Source organism: Temnothorax longispinosus, chromosome 8 (genome assembly GCF_030848805.1).
Source record: "Temnothorax longispinosus isolate EJ_2023e chromosome 8, Tlon_JGU_v1, whole genome shotgun sequence".
Taxonomy (NCBI): Eukaryota; Metazoa; Arthropoda; class Insecta; order Hymenoptera; family Formicidae; genus Temnothorax; species Temnothorax longispinosus.
The window spans coordinates 11953306-11974109 of record NC_092365.1 but is presented as its reverse complement, the minus strand read 5'-3'; the positions used below and the strand labels follow the sequence as shown (position 1 = coordinate 11974109).

General features: G+C 34.3%; 1 protein-coding gene across 5 annotated transcripts in view; it reads left to right on the top strand.

Annotated features, from left to right (window-relative positions):
* The window catches only part of Dpp10 (Dipeptidyl peptidase 10), a 235589-nt gene that overhangs the window by 39284 nt on the left and 175501 nt on the right, over positions 1 to 20804 (top strand). For 2 of the 5 annotated variants that reach the window (XM_071785409.1, XM_071785413.1), the window contains one exon: positions 4085 to 4243. The exons of 1 other annotated variant lie outside the window; for it this stretch is intronic. In XM_071785409.1, the coding sequence (XP_071641510.1) occupies positions 4085 to 4243 (159 nt within the window). Of the gene's footprint in view, positions 1 to 4081; positions 4244 to 20804 lie in introns of all 5 variants that reach the window. 2 more of the 5 variants (XM_071785408.1, XM_071785412.1) reach the window with 1 other exon arrangement.

Sequence of the window (20804 nt, the reverse complement as noted above, 5' to 3'; positions counted from 1 at the left end):
ACTTACTAGGCGGCCGGTCCCTCGTGGGCCGGTCGTCGCACGAGTCCGGTTTGCCGTACGGCGCCTCTGCCCGACGTCGGGATCTCACCGCTTACGACGGCACGGCGTCTAACGGTCGAACATGAGTTTCGTGAGTTCGATGTCGAGACTCGGAATCGTCTGTAGACGACTTAGGTATCCCCGCTTTGCGCAGGCTCAAAATCTACTCCCCTCTCCCCAAACTCACTCATTAATTAGGAGCACCTTTGACATTCTTTCTCCTCAAACTCTAACCTACATCTCTTCAAATTCTTTTTAAAAAAATAAAAAATAATAGATAATATTATAGATGCAGATTAGCATATTGTCAAATATTTCAAAAATGTATATAATCTCTTATATTAAAGTTTTTAAATTTTATTTTTGCTCGCGCCTCGCGCGTTTTCACCCTCTGTTGACTCGCCATTATTAACTCTTTTTTATTTTCTTCCATTTTATTTTCTCTTTTCAAAATTATCCAAAAATTAGAAAAATTTTGGCACCGGTTTCAAGAAAATCAATTCTTAATGAAAAATTATCCGTTAATAAAAAATTAAACTTATCCTCTAAAAATTAAAAAAATTTTGACACTTGACTCCTATTTCATATATAATTCTTTAAGATTTGGTCAATTAATTCCCGAAAAATTGGAAAAATTTTGTAACCGGTTCCCAAAAAAATCGGTAACAAAAAATTATACACTTTATAGCAAACCCCAGGAAATTCTATCTCTATTTCATATGTAATTCTTTAAGATTTGGTCAATTAATTCCCGAAAAATTGAAAAAATTTCGTAACCGGTTTCCCAAAAAATCGGTAACAAAAAATTATACACTTTATAGCAAACCCCAGGAAATTCTACCCCTGTTTTATATACAATTCTTTGAAATTCGATCAATTAATTACCGAGAAATTTGAAAAATTTTGTAACCTGTTTCCACAAAAATCGGTAACAAAAAATTATCTATAAAAATTATCCATAAAAAAAAATTCAGCTTGATATCTCAAAATTTACGGAAATTGGAGCAGAAATCGGAAACTCCTTTATTATTAGCAATTTTTCTATAAACTCATTGTAGCCGTCCTCAAAAGATTAAAAAATTTTGAAACCGGTTTCCAAAAAATTGATTATGAAAAATTATACACATTTTTGCCATCCCCGAAAAATTAGAAAAATTTGGGCATTGTTTTTAAGAAAGTAACAAAAAATTATCTCTAAAAAAATTCAGCTAATATCTCAAAAGGACCCCGCACAATACCACGTGAAAAAGCCGTTCTACCGAATTGACTAAAACTTTGGGAATCGGTAGTTTATGTGATGCTGATCAAAAGTCTCTAGGCGAAAATGACCAGTTTTCAAGATACGAGAGGTCAAAAGTTGGGAATATGACCAACAGATCTAGCTTACATGAGTTATCTACGCACGCCGCATGCATCGACAGCACTCATTGAGACGGAACTTGTTGCTGTTGATCCTGGATAGCGCTAAGAACGGGTAGCGCAAGCCAAGAGCCATATACTCGATCTGGCCGTATCAGTAATTTGGCCATATTAGCTGCACGAATGTTGCGTAGCTATTGCTTATCTTGACAGTCTTCACACATCCTCTGAACAAGTCCCATCTCAATGCGGAACAAGTTCCGTTTCAATAAGTGCCGTCGATGCGTGCGGCGTGCGTAGATAACCCATGTAAGCTAGATCTGTTGGCCATATTCCCAACTTTTGACCTTTCGTATCTTGAAAACTGGCCATTTTCGGATTTCGCGCTTAGAGACTTTTGATCAGCATTACATAAACTACCGATTCCCAAAGTTTTAGCCAATTCGGTAGAACGGCTTTTCATGTGGTTTTGTGCGGGAAAATTAGAACAATCACGTACATTTTTTAAACAAAAATCGGAAACCCCTTTAGAAAAATTGGAAAAACTTTGTAACCGGTTTCAAGAAAATCAATTCATTAATGAAAAATTATCCATTAATAAAAAATTAAACTTATCCTCCAAAAATTAAAAAAATTTTGACACAACTCCTATTTCATATATAATTTTTTAAGATTTGGTTAATTAATTCCCGAAAAATTGGAAAAAATTTGTAACCGGTTCTCAAAAAAATCGGTAACAAAAAATTGTATATTTTATAGCAATCCCGGGGAAATTCTACCTTTATTTTATATGTAATTCTTTAAGATTTAATTATTTCCCGAGAAATTGGAAAAATTTTGTAACCGGTTTTCAAAAAGATCGGTAACGAAAAATAATACACTTTATAGCACTCCCCAGAAAATTCTACCTCTATTTCATATACAATTGTTTGAGATTCGGTCAATTAATTTCCGAAAAATTTGAAAATTTTCTGATACCGATTTCCCCAAAGATTGGTAATAAAAAATTATACATTTTATGGCAATCTCCGGGAAATTCTACCCCTACTTCATATAATTTTTTAAAATTTGGTCAATTAATTTCCAAAAAATTTGAAAAATTTTGTAACCGGTTTCCAAAAAAATCGGTAACAAAAAATTATACATTTTATAGCACTCCCCGGAAAATTCTACCTCTGTTTCATATATAATTCTTTTAAATTCGGTCGATTATTTTCTGAAAAATTAGAAAAATCGGTTTCCAGAAAATCGGTAACAAAAAACTATACACTTTATGGCACTCCCCGGGAAATTCTACCCCTACTTCATATATTTTTCGTAAAAATTCGGTTCACTAACGAATGAGTAGTTCGCGGTCAGACTGACAAACAGACAGACAGACGTCCGGTACTTATATATATATATAGATAACTAGCTGGTTACCCGGGCTTCGCCCGGGAGTCGTTTTTCTTAAAACGACTTCATTTATGTTTCAATATCCTTATTGTGAATAAACATAAGGAGTGTTCATGGATTAAACATGTTGTAACCAATCTTTTTCTACTCGGTCAATTATTTCCAGAAAAATTTGAAAAATTTTTGATACCGGTTTCCAAAAAAATCGAGAACGAAAAATTATATACTTTATATATACTTTATATATACTTTATATACTTTATATACTTTATATACGGGCACTCCCCGGGAAATTCTACTCCTGTTTTATATACAATTCTTTAAGATTCGGTCAATTATTTCCCGAAAAATTGGAAAAACTTCGGATACCGGTTTCAAAAAAAATCGGTAACAAAAAACTATACAGTTTATAGCACTCCCCGGGAAATTCTACCCCTGTTTTATATACAATTCTTTAAGATTCGGTCAATTATTTCCTGAAAATTGGAAAAATTTCGGATACCGGTTCCCAAAAAGATCGGTAATGAAAAACTATACGCTCTATAACACTCCCCGGAAAATTTTACCCCTATTTTATATTATTATGGTAAAAATTCAGTCGAATAGTTTAAAAGTGTATAAAGAACATACATACAGACATTCTATTTTATATATATAGATTATATATAATCTTTTTTTCCTGGAAAGTTATAATATATGGAATAAATCATTTCACTTTTGATTCTACAGCTTTTGAAAAAAATATACATCTTAATTTATCAATGCTTTATTATCGAAGTTAACAGTTCTTTTTTAATATATATTGACTATATATGGTTATATATGATTATATATATTTACATATATACATATTTATATATATGATCATTATATATAATTATATATAATTTTTTTTCCGGGTTTTCTTTAGGTACGGCGTATATACATATATGAGCGTATAAGATCGCTTCTTATATGAGCATATAAGACATTATAAGAGATATTTTTTCCCGGATTCATCGATTTTTTTAGACTTGTCGCAATGGAAAGCTTACGTTGACATTTTATTAGAAAAATGGCTTTAAATTTTTGAAAGCTGGTTTTGTTTCTGAAATATTTCTCAAAACTTTTTTATATAAGAATTCTGGATAAACTTGATAACGTCATAACGTTTATGCAATAACAGTCATGTGGCCATCACCTTTTCATGTACCTGAAGTCGCGATGCTACCGCATTGCTTGATAGTACATACTCGTATAATAACTTTATCATATTTGACATTAGCGTTAGTAAAGACCTTTGTGATAGGAGCTAGTTTCAACCAATCCAAATCAAAGGAACTGGCGTGGGATTTTAATAGCGTTGCTTGTGATCGTCGCAGTCCTAGCTCTTATTGTTACATCTGTAGCTTTGCTCACACCTCCCGATGATGGCCCTAGAATACGAGGAACACGATTACGCCTTTCTGAGGTAAGTAATGACGAATTCGTAATTAAGTCTTGAAAGAAATGTGACAATAAGATATTTTAATGCAAAATACAAAGCAATATATTTTTCTCTGAAAGGAAAGATTGGTAATTATTTACTTTAAGATCGACTTTGCCAATTTCGATGACCTTGACATATGTTGTCAAAGTCACTCTCCTGAATAACCTTCAGAAGGTTATAACCGTCGCTCGTTGATTATTAAAAAGTTATTAACAAAAAAAAGAAAGTTTAAGCGAATTGTTAGTATATTGAATAGTCTTTTTATTAAAGCAGAGAATAGTTGGTATATACACAATTTTATGTGTTAGAAAGCCCGTTTATTATTGTAATTGTACAATTGTGTAATATTATATTTAGTACTGAAAGACACACACACACACAGATGTGATCTATGTATGTGAAAACAGTGCATGTATGAGCGGAGAGGCAATATTAACAAATTATTATTAATTATTAACAGATCTATTTAATTTTCAGATATGGGATACATCTTTGCCATTATATTAAAAAAGTGTCAATTCGTTCAATTATAATTATAACACCGACGAAATAGGAATTCGGCTGAATATTCTATACCTATTCTGCTCTTTTCGCATTCCATAACGAGGAATATTTGTGCAAGTGCGAATATTTTCATGCGTTTTGTGTGTTGTGTGCACCAGTCACAGGATTGACAAAATTTATTTTATGATTTACCGTCAAATGTATATAATCTTTGCTGGACAAACATTTATACGATTTCTAACAATCTGACATAATTGTTGTTCCGGGTTTTATCCATTTTTTAATAACAAACAGCAGACCCATACAGCACAAAAAGTTGAAACAACGTTGCTGAGACGTTGCAATATGTTGAATGTTAAAGTATAAATATCTTTTTAACGTTGAATCTATGTTGAGTCTTCTACATTGATCCTTTATGTTGCTACAATATTGAAACAACATTGAACAAATTATTAATCTTTTGAAATTCAAAAAAGTGTGCAAATTAGAAACTTGCAACTTCATTATTACAGATTGCTACAATTGCTCCTATTTCATTTCGCTCCTCTTATGAGGAAGTTTGTATTTTATTTGATGAATAATTATTTTAGTATTTATTAGTTTGGCTTCCTCATAGAAGAAGCTACATGAGCGAAATAAAATAGGAGCAATGGTAGCGATCTATAATGATAAAGAAGCAATGTGCAAGTTTCTAATTTGCATACTTTTTTTAATTTTAAATTTAACCTTTTTATGAATTGAAAAAGGGTCAGCTTAGTAGCACAAGTGGGGTTTTACAATTGACGCAATGTCAAATCAATGTTGACTTTGAAAGTTCAGGCTACATGGTCCATATATGGACTTCGCATATGGACCTTTGCCTGTTGCCTGACAATGGCTGCGTTCAGCAGACACAACTATTGAGTGTCGTCTTATTAACACGCTACGCTGATTTGTTGGGTCTAAAAGTAAGAGTCAATCACGTTCGATTGCTACTGAGCAGTTTGTTCAGCTGAATGCGCCCATTGTGCAAGGGTCTTAACGCGCGCGCTCCCCGAACGAGCCTTAAAGCCCGTGTTATACTACGTATTGCGGACGCGGATCGGATTGGGATTGCGGATTGCGGATCGAGCAAGATTCCGATAACTCAGGTGCCTTAATTTGACGATGGTTTTTGGTAGTACTTTTAATGCTGAACAAAAAATTATATACGTCTTATAGGGTTAACTGCTCTGGTTTTCGAGATATACAGTGTTAAAGTTAAAAATAAATAATATGAATTTTTAAATAATACTTTAATTGTGTGTGTATAAACAGTACACACGTAAGTGAGGGAGGGGCTACCGCACTTCCCCCGAAACCAGAGGGGAAGTGGGGGTGAACCTCGGTTCGCGTGAAAAGTTGAAAACACGAACCGTAACAATGATAAACCTTGTTTCGCCCTATATTCAAGTCAAAAGAGAGAGGGTAGACCTCGAAATATCTTACGTTGTTTACGTTTTTGTCTCGAGTGGAAAAGGTATGCGTGTTCTTGTGTACATTCTTTACGTGAAGCATAACAGTATTTGTGCTTAGCATATAGATATATTCAATTTCGGGGGAGATGCGGTAGCCCCTCCCTCACTTACGTGTGTACTGTTTATACACACACAATTGAAGTATCCACTTTTAAAAAAGGCGTGTTAAGTCGATAGTCAAATTTATTGTTGCCTTTTTACCGCGATGCTGATTGGTTATCTCGATTGATTGCCGCGCCGTAGCTTGCTTCATCCCGTGAGGGACTGTCATCGCGCGGAGTGTGTTTTGACAGTTTGAACGTTAACGTATTGTCGTGTGAGTATAATAGTGTAACGTAGTAAAAATCAAATAGTAGTTAAAAGTTAAGTTATAATAAAAAGTATAAAATTTAATAAAAAGCTAAATAACGCGCGCGCAGCGCGCGTCTGTGAACGGTTGTTATCAAAAAATTTAAGATAAGTTTTAGATAAATTGTATATAATGTTTTTATTATAATTTTGGTAAATCTGAAGGAGAGCTCCCTCCTCACCGATTTCGCTGAATTTAGGCTTAATCGACGCGTTTTTGCACAAAACGAACGAATCTGGCAGAAAAAAGCCCCGCTCTGTCCCGCGAAGCGAGATATTAACTGTTAAAGTTGACGACTATCAGGTTATGAGACCTGTCATACCGACGCGATGTAGCGACTACGGACATGCTCCGCGACCACATGCGCGCATGTCCCGTGGTCACGTGATGTACTTGAGCGTTCAACCTCAATGACATATTGTCATATTGACATATTGACATATTATATATTGTTCTGTGCAATTCCAAAATATTTATAATGCCATATTCAGTAGAGCAATTGTATAGTAATCCGTGGCTACTGGTTCAGGATGTTGTTGGCGATGCAAAAACGTGGCCCAAATTTATCCGAAAAATGTTTTGGGATAAAAATCTAAAAGATCACAATAGAATGATCCTTGTCAATTTTTCGTATCTAAATGCAGTATCCGAAGATTTGTTGCACGAAATATTAACTTTTACGTTGAAAAATGCGTATACAGCGGAAAGGAAGCGCAATATTAAGGATAGATTTAGCTATTTAAATCACGAGGTAATTGTTTTAATTTCAATTGATATATATATCAAATAAGTATTAATTATGTTTTTTATAATTTGTAGGAATTCGGACATATTCGACGCAGCCGTGTATACAGTTATCACGTTTATTTTAAGGAAATGTTAGATCTCAACTTTAATCCAATTAATAAATAATAAAATTTAATTTATTGTTTTCAAGTTTGTGGTTTTGATTACAACAGAGAATATTTTGGAACACAAATTATTTCTGTTACAGATATTAAGCGTTGAAGTTAACGAAACAGAAATAAAATTGTTAAAGCAGAGAATTGTTGGTATATAAAAAGTTCATATTTACATGTACTTTTCATATACCAACTATTCTCTGCTTTAAAAAATTATTAAAGTACACATAAATATTTACTTTTCATGTACCAACTATTCTCTGCTTGAACAAATTATTTCTGTTACAAATATTAAGCGTTTAAGTTAACAAAACATAAATAATTTGTTAAAGCAGAGAATAGTTGGTATATGAAAAGTACACATAAATATTTACTTTTCATATATCAACTATTCTCTGCTTTAACAAATTATTTATGTTACAGATATTAAGTGTTGAAGTTAACGAAACAGAAATAAAATTGTTAAAGCAAAGAATAGTTGGTATATGAAAAGTTCATATTTACATGTACTTTTCATATACCAACTATTCTCTGCTTTAACAAATTATTTCTGTTACAGTTATTAAGCGTTTAAGTTAACAAAACATAAATAATTTGTTAAAGCAGAAAATAGTTGGTATGTGAAAAATACACATATGTACTTTTCACATATCAACTATTCTCTGCTTTAACAAATTATTTATGTTACAGATATTAAGCGTTGAGGTTAACGAAACACAGTAATATGATTATTAATGGATATATCGAGCCTTACGAGGAGATTTAATAAAAGAAATACAGTGTTCAAATAATAATTCTCTTTACTTATTTAATCGAGCATCATTTAATTGCTAAAGAAATACAGTGTTCAAAATGTGGTAACAAATTAATAATTGATACAAGTAAGCTCAGATTTCGATGCCGAAAAACATATTATGAAAAGAATTCCAGCAAAAAAAGATGTAAAAAACAATGTATGTTTCAAACAAGTGTAAAATGTGATACGTGGTTTAGCAAATATTTATTTTAAGTTGTAGCACTTGTAGAAGCCTCCTGCTCTGAGATACCGGTATCTGCTTCATCATGGATCTTCGGTGGATACAGTTCCGCAATGGTACAGAAAAAACTGCTCAAACGGTCTTCGTAATCATGAACGCGTTTGAAGAGATGTTCTGCTAAATATCCCACTAAGTGTGAAGTACGTGTTCCGTACCGTGGGATATTAGCTCTTACCTCTCTCCAAACGCGTTCTATGTGCTGGGTGTGGGCTCCTAAAAATTAAAAAAAACTGTCAATACATTTATGCAACATTTCTTTATTTTTTTTATCTTAAATATATTATAGTTAAACCCAAACATTTGTAAAACTATTTAAAGTTTATATTTACCGGTATCTGGGTCAACGAAATTCATGGAATGATTAACTGTCAGATGTTGGAAGCCTTCATTGTTTAAACAATTGTAAGACTTCCAACAATCTGACATTATCGTCGTCCCAGGTAGGATCCACTCTTTGATAATTTCCAGCAAAGTTTTTTCTGTACGATCAGGAACTGGCACAAGAAATATTTTTCTTGATTCGCGTTCGTATCCACCGAAGATCCATTTCCCTTCGATAATTCAGCCACGGTTGTATTTTCTTTTGCCGATTTTGGCCTCGTCAATTTCAACAATTTTACCAGGCCCTCCAAGTTTGGTCGAATTTTTTTTGGCCCAGTATATGCAAACCTATATTATTTTTAAATAAATTTACTAAATATACATTTAACATATTTATATTTAATGTATTAATTAAATGTATCAAATTATACTTACTTCTCGGCAAAAAGAAACCCAATCAATAACCGAATGATCGGAAAGTTGTAGCTCAGTGCACAAAAATTGATGTCGTGGAGGCCGTAACATAATAAAATATGCTGTTAGTCGGCATACTGTTTCCAAACTTAATTTTGCTTTGTAAAACCACGTATCACATTTTGCACTTGTTTGAAACATACATTGTTTTTTACATCTTTTTTTGCTGGAATTCTTTTCGTAATATGTTTTTCGGCATCGAAATCTGAGCTTACTTGTATCAATTATTAATTTATTACCACATTTTGGACACTGTATTTCTTTAGCAATTAAATGATGCTCGATTAAATAAGTAATTAAATTTTCTTTGTTATGAGTTACTGCGAGAAACTCGTGCAGTCGCATTGTGTTGACAGTTAGACTCGTAAGATTAAAACAAAAGAAAATTAACATTTGAAATAATTGAAATTGTGTTACTTACCAAGCAGACAGTTGTCACGTGACCTTCTTTTGCATGCGCGTGCGGCTACGGAGCATGCGCATGTGGCCGCAGGGCATATTCGTGGTCGCTACCAGTCGCTACATCGCGTCGGTATGACAGGTCTCATAACCTGATAGTCGTCAACTTTAACAGTTAATATCTCGCTTCGCGGGGCAGAGCGGGGCTTTTTTCTGCCAGATTCGTTCGTTTTGTGCAAAAACGCGTTGATTAAGCCTAAATTCAGCGAAATCGGTGAGGAGGGAGCTCTCCTTCAGATTTACCATAATTTTTAGTATTTTATTATTTTACATAAGATACTTTGTGTTATCTTCTTATTTCAGTTATATTAACAGTTTTCATAAATGTTGCTATAACAATATGTTTTGTGTACAAATGTTTTGTGCACACAACAGTAGTAAAATTACTACTACATAAGGTTATATAAAGATACGTATAAAGAGAGAAAAATATATGCATGGCCGGCAATTTTGAAACCCGATGACGTTTGAGAATATTGAAAAAAGACAGCATATATACGCACGTGTGCGCTCAGTGCAGACAGTGTGTGCAAATTGAAGTGTCAAAAAAGAGAAAGAAAGAGATGGAGACAGGGAGAAAAAGTGAGAAGTAAGCCTTAAACTAATAATTAAACTTATATTGTGCGTAACTCATTTACGATAAAGATGATAACGTGTTTGTTCATAATTTTTTTATTCTTTGTGATTAGATATTATTATACAAAGTTAAAAATGAAAAGGAAAAGAAGAAGACAGAGAAAGAAAGAAAGAAAGAGAGAGAGAGAAAGAAAGGCAGGTAAGCCTTAAAATAAAAATAATAATAATAATAAAAATAAGAAGTTAAACTTATATTGTGCGTAACTCGTCTACGATGGAGATGATGATATCGTGTTTATTCGTAATTTTTTTTCTCCGTGATTAGATGTGTTTGACAAAGTTAAAGATGACGAACAAGAGAGGGAAAAAGTAGAAAACAGACAGAAAGAAAAAAAGAGAGGGGGAGAGAGGGGGAGAGGAGAGAGAGAGAGAGAGAGAGAGAGAGAGAAGTTGAGAATTTACCTTTTTAATCAAAGAGATAATAGGCATATTAAAAACTTCGTATATAATAAGTTATATGTATAGTTTCTCTCTTTCATTTTTTGAAGCTTTCAATTAATTATTTATTAAATTTATTTTTTGAGACTTTAAATTAATTATTAAAAATGTATTTATATCTTTGCAAGACATAAAATCAATTTAAATAAAAAGATTTGTTTGTATAAAGTCATTTAAAAGTCATGTTGTTATACAACGTTACATTTTTCATGCATTGTATTCAAGCATTTAAACATTTAAATATTTTAGCATTTATTGCTACGTCAACAAATATTTCTCTTTTCCTTTTAAATGTATTCAAGATTATTTTTTAGATAAGTTTTATAAAACGTTTTTACTTTTTTTATAATTTTTATTATTCTTAATTTTTTAAGAATGATACTTTGTGTTATATTTTATTTTTAGTGAGAAGTATTTGTTTCCCACCTGTTAACATTGCTTATGACATGTTTTGTGTACAACATATACAAATGTTTTACGATACTGTATAAGGTTATATCTTATACATAGATGGATCTACGACATAATATAAGATTTAAAGTATTTGGATTAAAAAAAGAAAAAAGTAAAATAACGAAAGAAGGAAGAAAAAGAAAGTTTAAAAGAAAGAAGGAAAGAGGAAGAGAATAGGAGAGTGAATAAACATGGGCAAAAGATGAAAGAATTGACTGATCCGCTTACTGCTTAAATTATACTGTTTATGTTCTGTATTTTTCTGTGTGAGCCTTACTTGTGCCAAATTTTTATTGAAAATTATTTTATAAAGTAAATAAGTTTGTTTGTTATTGTATTTATGGACAAATTAGTATATGATTCTTTACGATATGTATATATATGTATTGTTAATTACTTTAATGTACTACATCATGGATATTATATTATTCATCTGCATTACAGTATTGATTGTCTTCGAAAAGAACAAGATATAATGGATGATTAAGTGTAAAAGGTAAAACTTGCAGTAGCGGTAGAAATTAATAAAAGAAGTAATTTTTAATATCTTAAAATATAAATATATTAAAGTTAGATGCATAGGTAATTAAATTTATAAATTTTACAATAGTTTTATAAAATGTATATGGTAATACTTATAATTGATTATAATTTTATGTACAATTGCAAATATTAAAAAAGAAGAATTAAAAATAGATACTACTAATTTTAAATTTTTGCAGAGTCAATATGACTTGCAGAGTCTATCCTTTTTTGATATTATTATAAATTACATATTAGCACGTTGAAGTTAAAGGATATTAAAATTTTCACATTTAGACTTTGCGTCGTAATATCTCCGCTCGTAGGACACGTAGCGGAATATTATAAGAGAAATCCCCCCCCCCCTAATTGGACCCCAAGCTATCGATCAAGCCTACTTAGAACTTGATCCGTTTACTCGTTATCGAGATCTCAACATCTCGGGTACTCGCAACCCGTCGCGTCGCGTAAAAGAGTCACGGTCGGTCTCGCTCCGCGTGTACTTGGCACGAGACACTACCGTGTCTCTTGATATAAAAACTAATTAGTATATTAGATTATATTAATTATAGTATAATATTATTCTCTCTCTCATATTTCACAGTACATATTTTATAGAAGAGAAAAAAGACAAGAAAAATGAATAAGAATGTTTTAAAAAGTAACAGAGCAAAAATTGAGATTTCATATTTCACGAGACAAATACCCCAGGCATTTCAAACTCCCGCGCAGAGTAAATACATTCTTAGAGAACGTATCTCGTACTATTGTCACGGAGATTCTCAAGTATCACAAGTTGTGTGCACGGTGGATGCCTAGGATGCTAAGTGCCTAGAATTTCAGATCTTAAATCATCCCTCATATAGCCCTGACCTTGCTCCCTCTGATTATCATGTGTTTGGATTGAAAAGAGTCGAAAAAGGCAGAGAGAAAAAAAGAGAAGACAGAGAGAAAAAGTGAGAGATAAAAAAAGAGAGGTAAGCCTTAAAATAATAATTAAACTTATATTATGCATAACTCGTTTACGATGAAGATGATAGCGTATTTGTTCGTAATTTTTTACTCTTTCTGATTAGATATTACAAAGTTAAAGATGATGAACAAGAGGAAAAAAAGGAGACAGAGAAAGAAAGAGATAAAGAGAGAAAAAGAGAAAGAGGGAGAGAGAGAAAGAGAGAGAGGGAGAAGGAAGAGACGAGTAAGCCTTAAAATAATAATTAAACTTATATTGTGCATAACTCGTTTACGATGAAGATGATGATAGCGTGTTTGTTCGTAATTTTTTACTCTTTCTGATTAGATATTACAAAGTTAAAGATGATGAACAAGAAGAAAAGAAGAAGACAGAGAAAGAGAGAGATAAAGAGAGAAAAAGAGAAAGAGGGGGAGAGAGAAAAAGAGAGAGGGAGAAGGAAGAGACGAGTAAGCCTTAAAATAATAATTAAACATATATTGTGCGTAACTCGTCGACGATGACACAGGTGATAGCGTGTGGGTTCGTAATTTTTTTTTGTTCTCCGTGATTAGATATGACAAAGATAAAGATACAAACAAAAGGAAAAAAAGAAGAGTCGAGAGAGACAAAGAAAAAGAAAAAAAAGAAAACAGAGAGAGAGAGAGAGAGAGAGAGAGAGAGAGAGAGAGAGAGAGAGAGAGAAAGAGAGAGGGGGGTAGAGAGAGAGAGGGAAAGAGAGGGGAAGAGAGAGAGGGTGAGAGAGAGAGAGAAAATGAAAGGGAGGTAAGCCTTAAAATAATAATTAAACTTATATTGTGTGCAACTTGTCTACGATGAAGATGATGATAGCGTGTTTGTTCGTGATTTTGTTATTCTTTGCGATTAGATATTACATATATAATTAAAGATAATGAACAAGAGGAAAAGAAAGAGACAGCGAAAGAAAGAGAAAAGGAGAGAAAAATAGAAAGAGAGGCAGGTAAGCCTTAAAATAATAATTAAACTTATATTGTGTGTATCTTGTCGACGATTAAGAGCCAGTTCCACAAACGTCGGTTAACTCTTAACCTCAGGTTAACTTATCCTTTGTTTCTTTCTAACGTCCCCCTTAGAAAGAGACGAAGAGTAAGTTAACCTAAGGTTAAGAGTTAACCGACGTTTGTGGAACTGGCCCTAAAGGGCCGGTATCACAATCTTCGATTAACGTGATCCTCCGATTAAACTCACTCTGCATCTCTTTCTAACTGTTCCCCTAGAAAGAGACGAAGAGTGAGTTTAATCGGAGGATTACGATAATCGGAGACTGTGATATCGGCCCTGAGTTGGTGATAACATGTTTCTTCGTAATGATTTTTCTCCGCGATTAGATGTGATGATAAAGTTAAAAGTGACGGACAAGAGGTAAAGCAGGAGACAGAAAAAGAGAGGGAAAGAAAGAGAGAGAGAAAGAGAGAGAGAGAGAGAAAAGGAGAGGAAGAGAGGTAAGCCTTAAAATAATAATTAAACGTATATTGTGCGTAATTCATCGACGATGAAGATGATGATAGCGTGTGTGTTCGTAATTTCTTCGTTCTCCATGATTGGATATGACAAAGTTAAAGATGACAACTAAAAGAAAAAGAAGAAAAGTCGAGAGAGACAGAGAAAAAGAAAAAGAAAGAAACAGAGAACGAGAGAGAGAGAGAGAGAGAGAGAGGCGGGGCCGGAGAGTTAAGAATTCACTTTCGTAATCAAAGAGATAAGAAGCATGTTAAAAATTTTGTATATAAAAATTGTACGTATTTTTTTTTAGGTTTTTAATTAAGGCTATAATGAAAAGTAAGACCATTATACGAGCATTAATAGATGTTACGGAAAATTCATATCTAATTTTTTTATGTTTTTAATTAATTATTCAAAGTGTATTTATATCGTTGAAAAAAACATGAAATTAATTAAAATAATTTTTCTGTACAAAGTCATTTGAAAGTCATGTTGTTATGTATATACCGTTAAATTTTTCTTAATGTGTTATTATTAAAGAGCAATAGCGTTGCAAATGTTGTTTTGTGTAATAATATAGAAAAAAAGCTAAATGGCGCGCGCGTAGCGCGCGCTTGTAATGTTCTAGTTATTTAAAAATTCATATTATTTATTTTTAACTTTAACATTGTATATCTCGAAAACCAGAGCAGTTAGCCCTATAAGACCTATATAATTTTTTGTTTAGCATTAAAAGTACTACCAGAAACCATCATCAAATTAAGGCGCCAGAGTTATCGGAATCTAACCGCGGATCGTAATTCAGCCAATCTTAGACGAGCAGCTCATCCGTGATTGGCTGAATTCTGATTCGCGATCCGCAATCTCAATCCAATCCGCGTCCGTAATACGTAGTGTGACTCAAAACGGACTCAAGACTCCCGTACAAAAATTGTCGTAGCAATAAGATAAGACGTATCGTAAGAGCCTCCGCATAAGCTCTCGCGTGGTAACGTAACGTAGATCAACGCACAAGAAACGTATAACGCCGTAACGGCCGTAACCAATACGTTTCTTGTGCGTTGGCTCACGTTATGCTACGCTACGTGACCATACGAGAGTCTTGTGCGGTGGCTCTAAGAATTAACCAATTAAGGTCAATCCAGACAAACTTGCATAGGTGCATAAAGAAATGAATTGGCCTATTTCTTTGTGCACATGTATATGGACCAATCAATTTTCTTATGCTTATGTTTATGCGCTATGCAAGTTTGTCTAAATAGACCTTTAAGCTCTGGGCACATAAAAAAACTTTTTTATAAAAGCAGGTTTGAGTAAGGTAATATGTGAAGCATATTTTTGGCCATATATTGAAATTATTGCGGAGCTTGTCTCTAGCTATTTCTAATCTAGAAAACTAGTAAAAAAAACCGAAGATAGAACATCGATAAATAATCTCTAGATATCGTGACAGAATCACCTGCAAAACCCTATCTCAATCGGAAGGATGGTTTATTCGGAAGTACAGCCCTCTGAACTAATGCAGCCAGTTCAGCAATAGAAAAAGGACCTCATGTGTGCAAACGTGCATTCGTCTCCTAATTTTTTATTTGTGCACAATAGAGCTTGTAGGCAATCGATCTGTAGGCAATAATATTATGTGTGCAATGTTGCTTGTGTGCAATAGTATCTTGTGTGCAAACGTCCATTCGTCTCTTAATTTTTTAATTGTGCGCAATAGTGCTTGTAGGCAATCGATCTGTAGGCAATAATATCATGTGTGCAATGCGGCTTGTGTGCAAACGTCTATTCGTTTCTTAATTTTTTAATTGTGCGCAATAAAGCTTGTAGGCAATCAACTTGTAGGCAATAATTTATGTGCGCAAACGAATTGGCGGCAAATGAGATGTTGGCAAACGACACAGTAGGTAATCGTTTTGTAGGCAATCGGAACCCTCTCGCTACTACCACTTGGGTTGGAATAGAAAGTTATTTTCTGAGGTAATACAAATGGGGAAGGTCCCAATTGCCTACAAATCGATTGCCTACAGTGTCGTTTGCCAACATCTCATTTGCCGACAATTCGTTTGCGCACAAAAATTATTGCCTACAAGTCGATTGCCTACAAGCACTATTGCGCACAATTAAAAAATTAAGAGACGAATGGACGTTTGCACACAAGATACTATTGCACACAAGCCGCATTGCACACATAATATTATTGCCTACAGATCGATTGCCTACAAGCACTATTGCGCACAATTAAAAAATTAAGAGACGAATGGACGTTTGCACACAAGATACTATTGCACACAAGCCACATTGCACACATGATATTACTGCCTACAGATCGATTGCCTACAAGCTCTATTGCGCACAATTAAAAAATTAAGAGGAGAATAGACATTTGCACACAAGCAACATTGCACACATAATATTATTGCCTACAGATCGATTGCCTACAAGCTCTATTGCGCACAAATAAAAAATTAGGCGACAAATGCACACACGACATTATTGCGCACAAGCAACATTGCACACATAAGGTCCGTTTTCTATTGCTGAACCGGCTACACTAGTTCAGAGAGCTGTACTTCTGAATGAACCGCCCTTCCGATTGAGACAGGGTTTTGCAGGTGATTTTGTCACGATATCTAGAAATTATTTATCGATGTCCTATTTTCGGGTTTTTTAAATTGTTTTTTAGATTTTAGCCTGACAATCGTAAACAAAGTGTGCGGCGCTCTACCTCAGGTACGAGGTATTTGTGCAAGCAATCCAGCCGGAAAACATGCTCCATGTGCCGCTGGCTTTATAGCATTTTCGACTGGGTCGGGTTTCAAGACAACTCGAGTTGAGTTATGACGTCACAAGCTCTACTTCTAGGTTCTAATTAGACGATTTCAGCATGTGACGTAATAACCCAACTCTGGTTATTTTATCTGGTACTTACGACGAGCGTTAAGCAGGGCACACTCACTTTTCGTAGAACGTAACAGTAAGGTTTCGACCAATCGCGTTGCTCGATTCGGCCGTCTGTAACCGTAGAAGTAAGAATTGGCAACGCAATTCGTCAAAACTTTACTGTTACTGTTACGAAAAGTGTGTGTGCCTTGCTTTAGAGCAGCCACCGCACAAGACTCTCGTATGGTCACGTAGCGTAACGTAACGTGAGTCAACGCACAAGAAACGTATTGGTTAGAGCCTCCGCACAAGCTCTCGTATGGTAACGTAACGTAGATAAACGCACAAAAAACGTATAACGCCATAACGGCCGTAACCAATACGTTTCTTGTGCGTTGTTACGTTACGCTACGTGACTATACGAGAGTCTTGTGCGGTGGCTCTTTACAATCGCTTACGGTGAACATTACGATAGATGTAGTTATAGAAAGCTTTGTGATGGTGAAAAAAATTTTTTTTGAGATTTTGATGGAAATAGGTTTAAAATTAACAAAATATTCGCTCGACAAAGTAACAGCTAAATAATTTACAAACGGCCAATTTCGAGCTATTACCAGATGTTAGAAAAATATTTAATACATTCAATAATAGTATACAGACTTGTTTACGTTTTGTGCCTTACTTGGCCTTCTTCAGAACAATAAAAAAAAATTATAAAGAAAAACGCATTATAATATATCGCATTATTCTACGAACAAAACGAATCAATTCGATCCAACGCCACAATTTTCATTAATACGGTCTCACCCAAGTAATTGGACAGTCATATTGAAGTCAGAAGTATAAAGTCAATTATTCGTCAATCTACACGCAGAATCGGTCGTTTCCTTCGCTGCATGACACTTATTATGCGCCCATGAAACCCGTATAGATGTAAGATCCTTTGTCGCCAGACCATCTTAGTGACAACTATATTAGAGTTAAAACTTACATAAGAACCAAAACGAAAATTCGATTAAAACGAGTTTAGCCTTATATAAACGGACTCACATAAGCGGTCGATGAAACAAAGAACTAGGGTGAATTCCTTCCATCGTTTCACAAAGCGTGTGTTCGTCGCGGACGACGACAAAGGACGACTGAGACAATACCCGCATCGCAAGGGCACAGTAAATGATCATTGTTTATTAACAGAACATTTAAGACAACCGATTCAAAATATCAAAATAGGCATTGTTTAGTAGTTCCGTGTCCTTATTTAAATTTATACCATTAGTTTGCTCTTTTATATGTATCATTTCTGCGGTTAATCTCTTTTTGTATGTATGAGTAGTTTATTGCCTTTCCCCGTAGGGCTTACAAGGCGTTTTTGTGAGGAACGTACCCAAACCTTAATCTTTTTTTGTAATTATGCTCAATTTCTAGGATGCGTGCATTTTCCCAGTCAAATGAATGATTGTATTTTGTGGTATGCTCTGAGACAACTGAATGTTTGGACTTGTCTAATCTTATATTGCTTTTATGTTCCTTTAATCTTGGTTTGTAATTGCCTCTTCGTCTGACCGACGTAAGAGGCATCACAATTTTTACAACGGATTTTGTAAATTACGTTATTATTGGAAAAATGGGCGTTCTTATCTTTATGGTCCTTAATGATGCTACTAAGATTGTTAAGAGTGCGGTATCCCACAGAATTTTCAGATTTATCGACTGCTGAGGCGATGATTTCGGAAGTATGTTTTAAATACGGCATAACAATAAAACTTTTTATTTGCTGTGCACATTCGGAATCATTACCCGTATTATTCTTTGTGGACTGAAGTTTCCTCAGTCTTTTATTAATATGCAAGAATATTAGATCGATGGGATATCCGTTTCCAAGCAATACATTGATGACAAAATTTAAATTTTTATTATAAAAGCTGGGATGTGATAACATGATTGCTCTGTCCACTAGGTTATAGATTGTTTCTATTTTGTGTTGAATAGGATGATTAGAAAAGAAGGACAATAGCCTACCAGAAAAAGTTTCTTTGTGGAACTAATCTGTTATAATCGTGTCTTCCCTTACAATCAACATCAAATCCAGAAAGTTAAGACAACCATTATTTTCGTACTTTATTGTAAAATTAAGTCTATCATGATAACTATTAAAGTGATCCAGAACATCCTGAACGTTATCCTTAGGGATCTTCATAACAATGTCGTCCACATAGCGCTTGTAAAACGATAGATGGAAGTCCAATGCGCCCAAAACCCTTTTCTCCAAATCCTCCATAACAATGTCGGCCACTGTCGGTAAATGTCTGCTTATAGGTGACACCGTTAAACGTGAAAAAAATGGAAGCCAATACAAATTTGACTGCAGTAATAAATTCAGTACGAGATAAACTTGTTTTTGTTTTTATAAACTTCCATCTCTTTTTTAAACCCTCCACGATCAATTCAGATGGAATATTCGTAAACAGTGATACCGCGTCCAATGAGATCAGAATCTCCGACTTCTGCATTTTTATTTTCGATAGGTCAGTACACAATTCAAAACTGTTGTTGACGTGGCTCTTTGGTTTTGGTAAACTATCAACTAAAATTTTTTGCAGAAAAGCTGCAAGATTATACAGTGCCGTGTTGACAGATGAGACTATTATTCTAAAAGGAACGTTCTTTTTGTGAATCTTTGGAAGACCATAAGCTTTTGGAAGTGTAGAATAGCTGGAATGTAGGAAAAAATATTGTTTCTTAGAAATATATTTCTTCTGTAGCCACTTTTTAATCAAAGCATTTAGTTCCCTTTCCATTTTGGCGGATGGATTTCTTTTGACAACTTCATAGGTATCTTTGTCACTTAGTAACCCAGCAAACGCAAAAGGATTAAAAGATATTAAAATTTTTTAATACCTTTGAATCTCTTTTTTGGCGGAATTAGATGAAATTAGATGGGATTCGAAATGAGATGGTCCAATCCCATGGAATCCAAAAAAGAAATTTTAAATTCCATCCAATCCTATGGAATCCGTAAAGGTTATGGAATTGCATGGCATTAGATGGTTTAGGAAACGTCTCGCGCCTCCGTTGGGCGACCAAGCGCCGTTGTTCGTCGGTGAGCTTTTGTGTATGCCTATAAGGGCATTACACGCACTACTGCCGACGGGCAATTAGCCCGAAAATGAGATTTGTAAAATCTGTCAGGCACCGTAGGGGGTCCCTTTACATAGCGGTCGAGACGAAACTTTCAACTCGAAAAGATGCCCCGGCGATGCGACGCCTAGCGGCGTCGACGCGAATTGCCGGTAATGCAAATACCGCGCGGGCGTGTACTATTGTTGGCGCGTACCGCCACAGAGTTCAACACGGACACTTTTCAATCCCTATCCTGGCATTCAATGGTATTCATTTTATTGTCAGAATAAACGGAATTCAATGGAATTCAATACGGAAATTTTTAATTCCTAGTTTGGCGTTCAATGGTATTCATTTCGTTAACAGAATCAATGGTATTCAATGGAATTCATCACAAAACTTTCCAATCCCTAACCTGGCATTCAGTGGTATAATATTTTTGTGTCGGAATTGGATGGGATTTAAAAAAGACAAATTCTTTCCAAAATAAGGAATTCCATGATATTGAAACT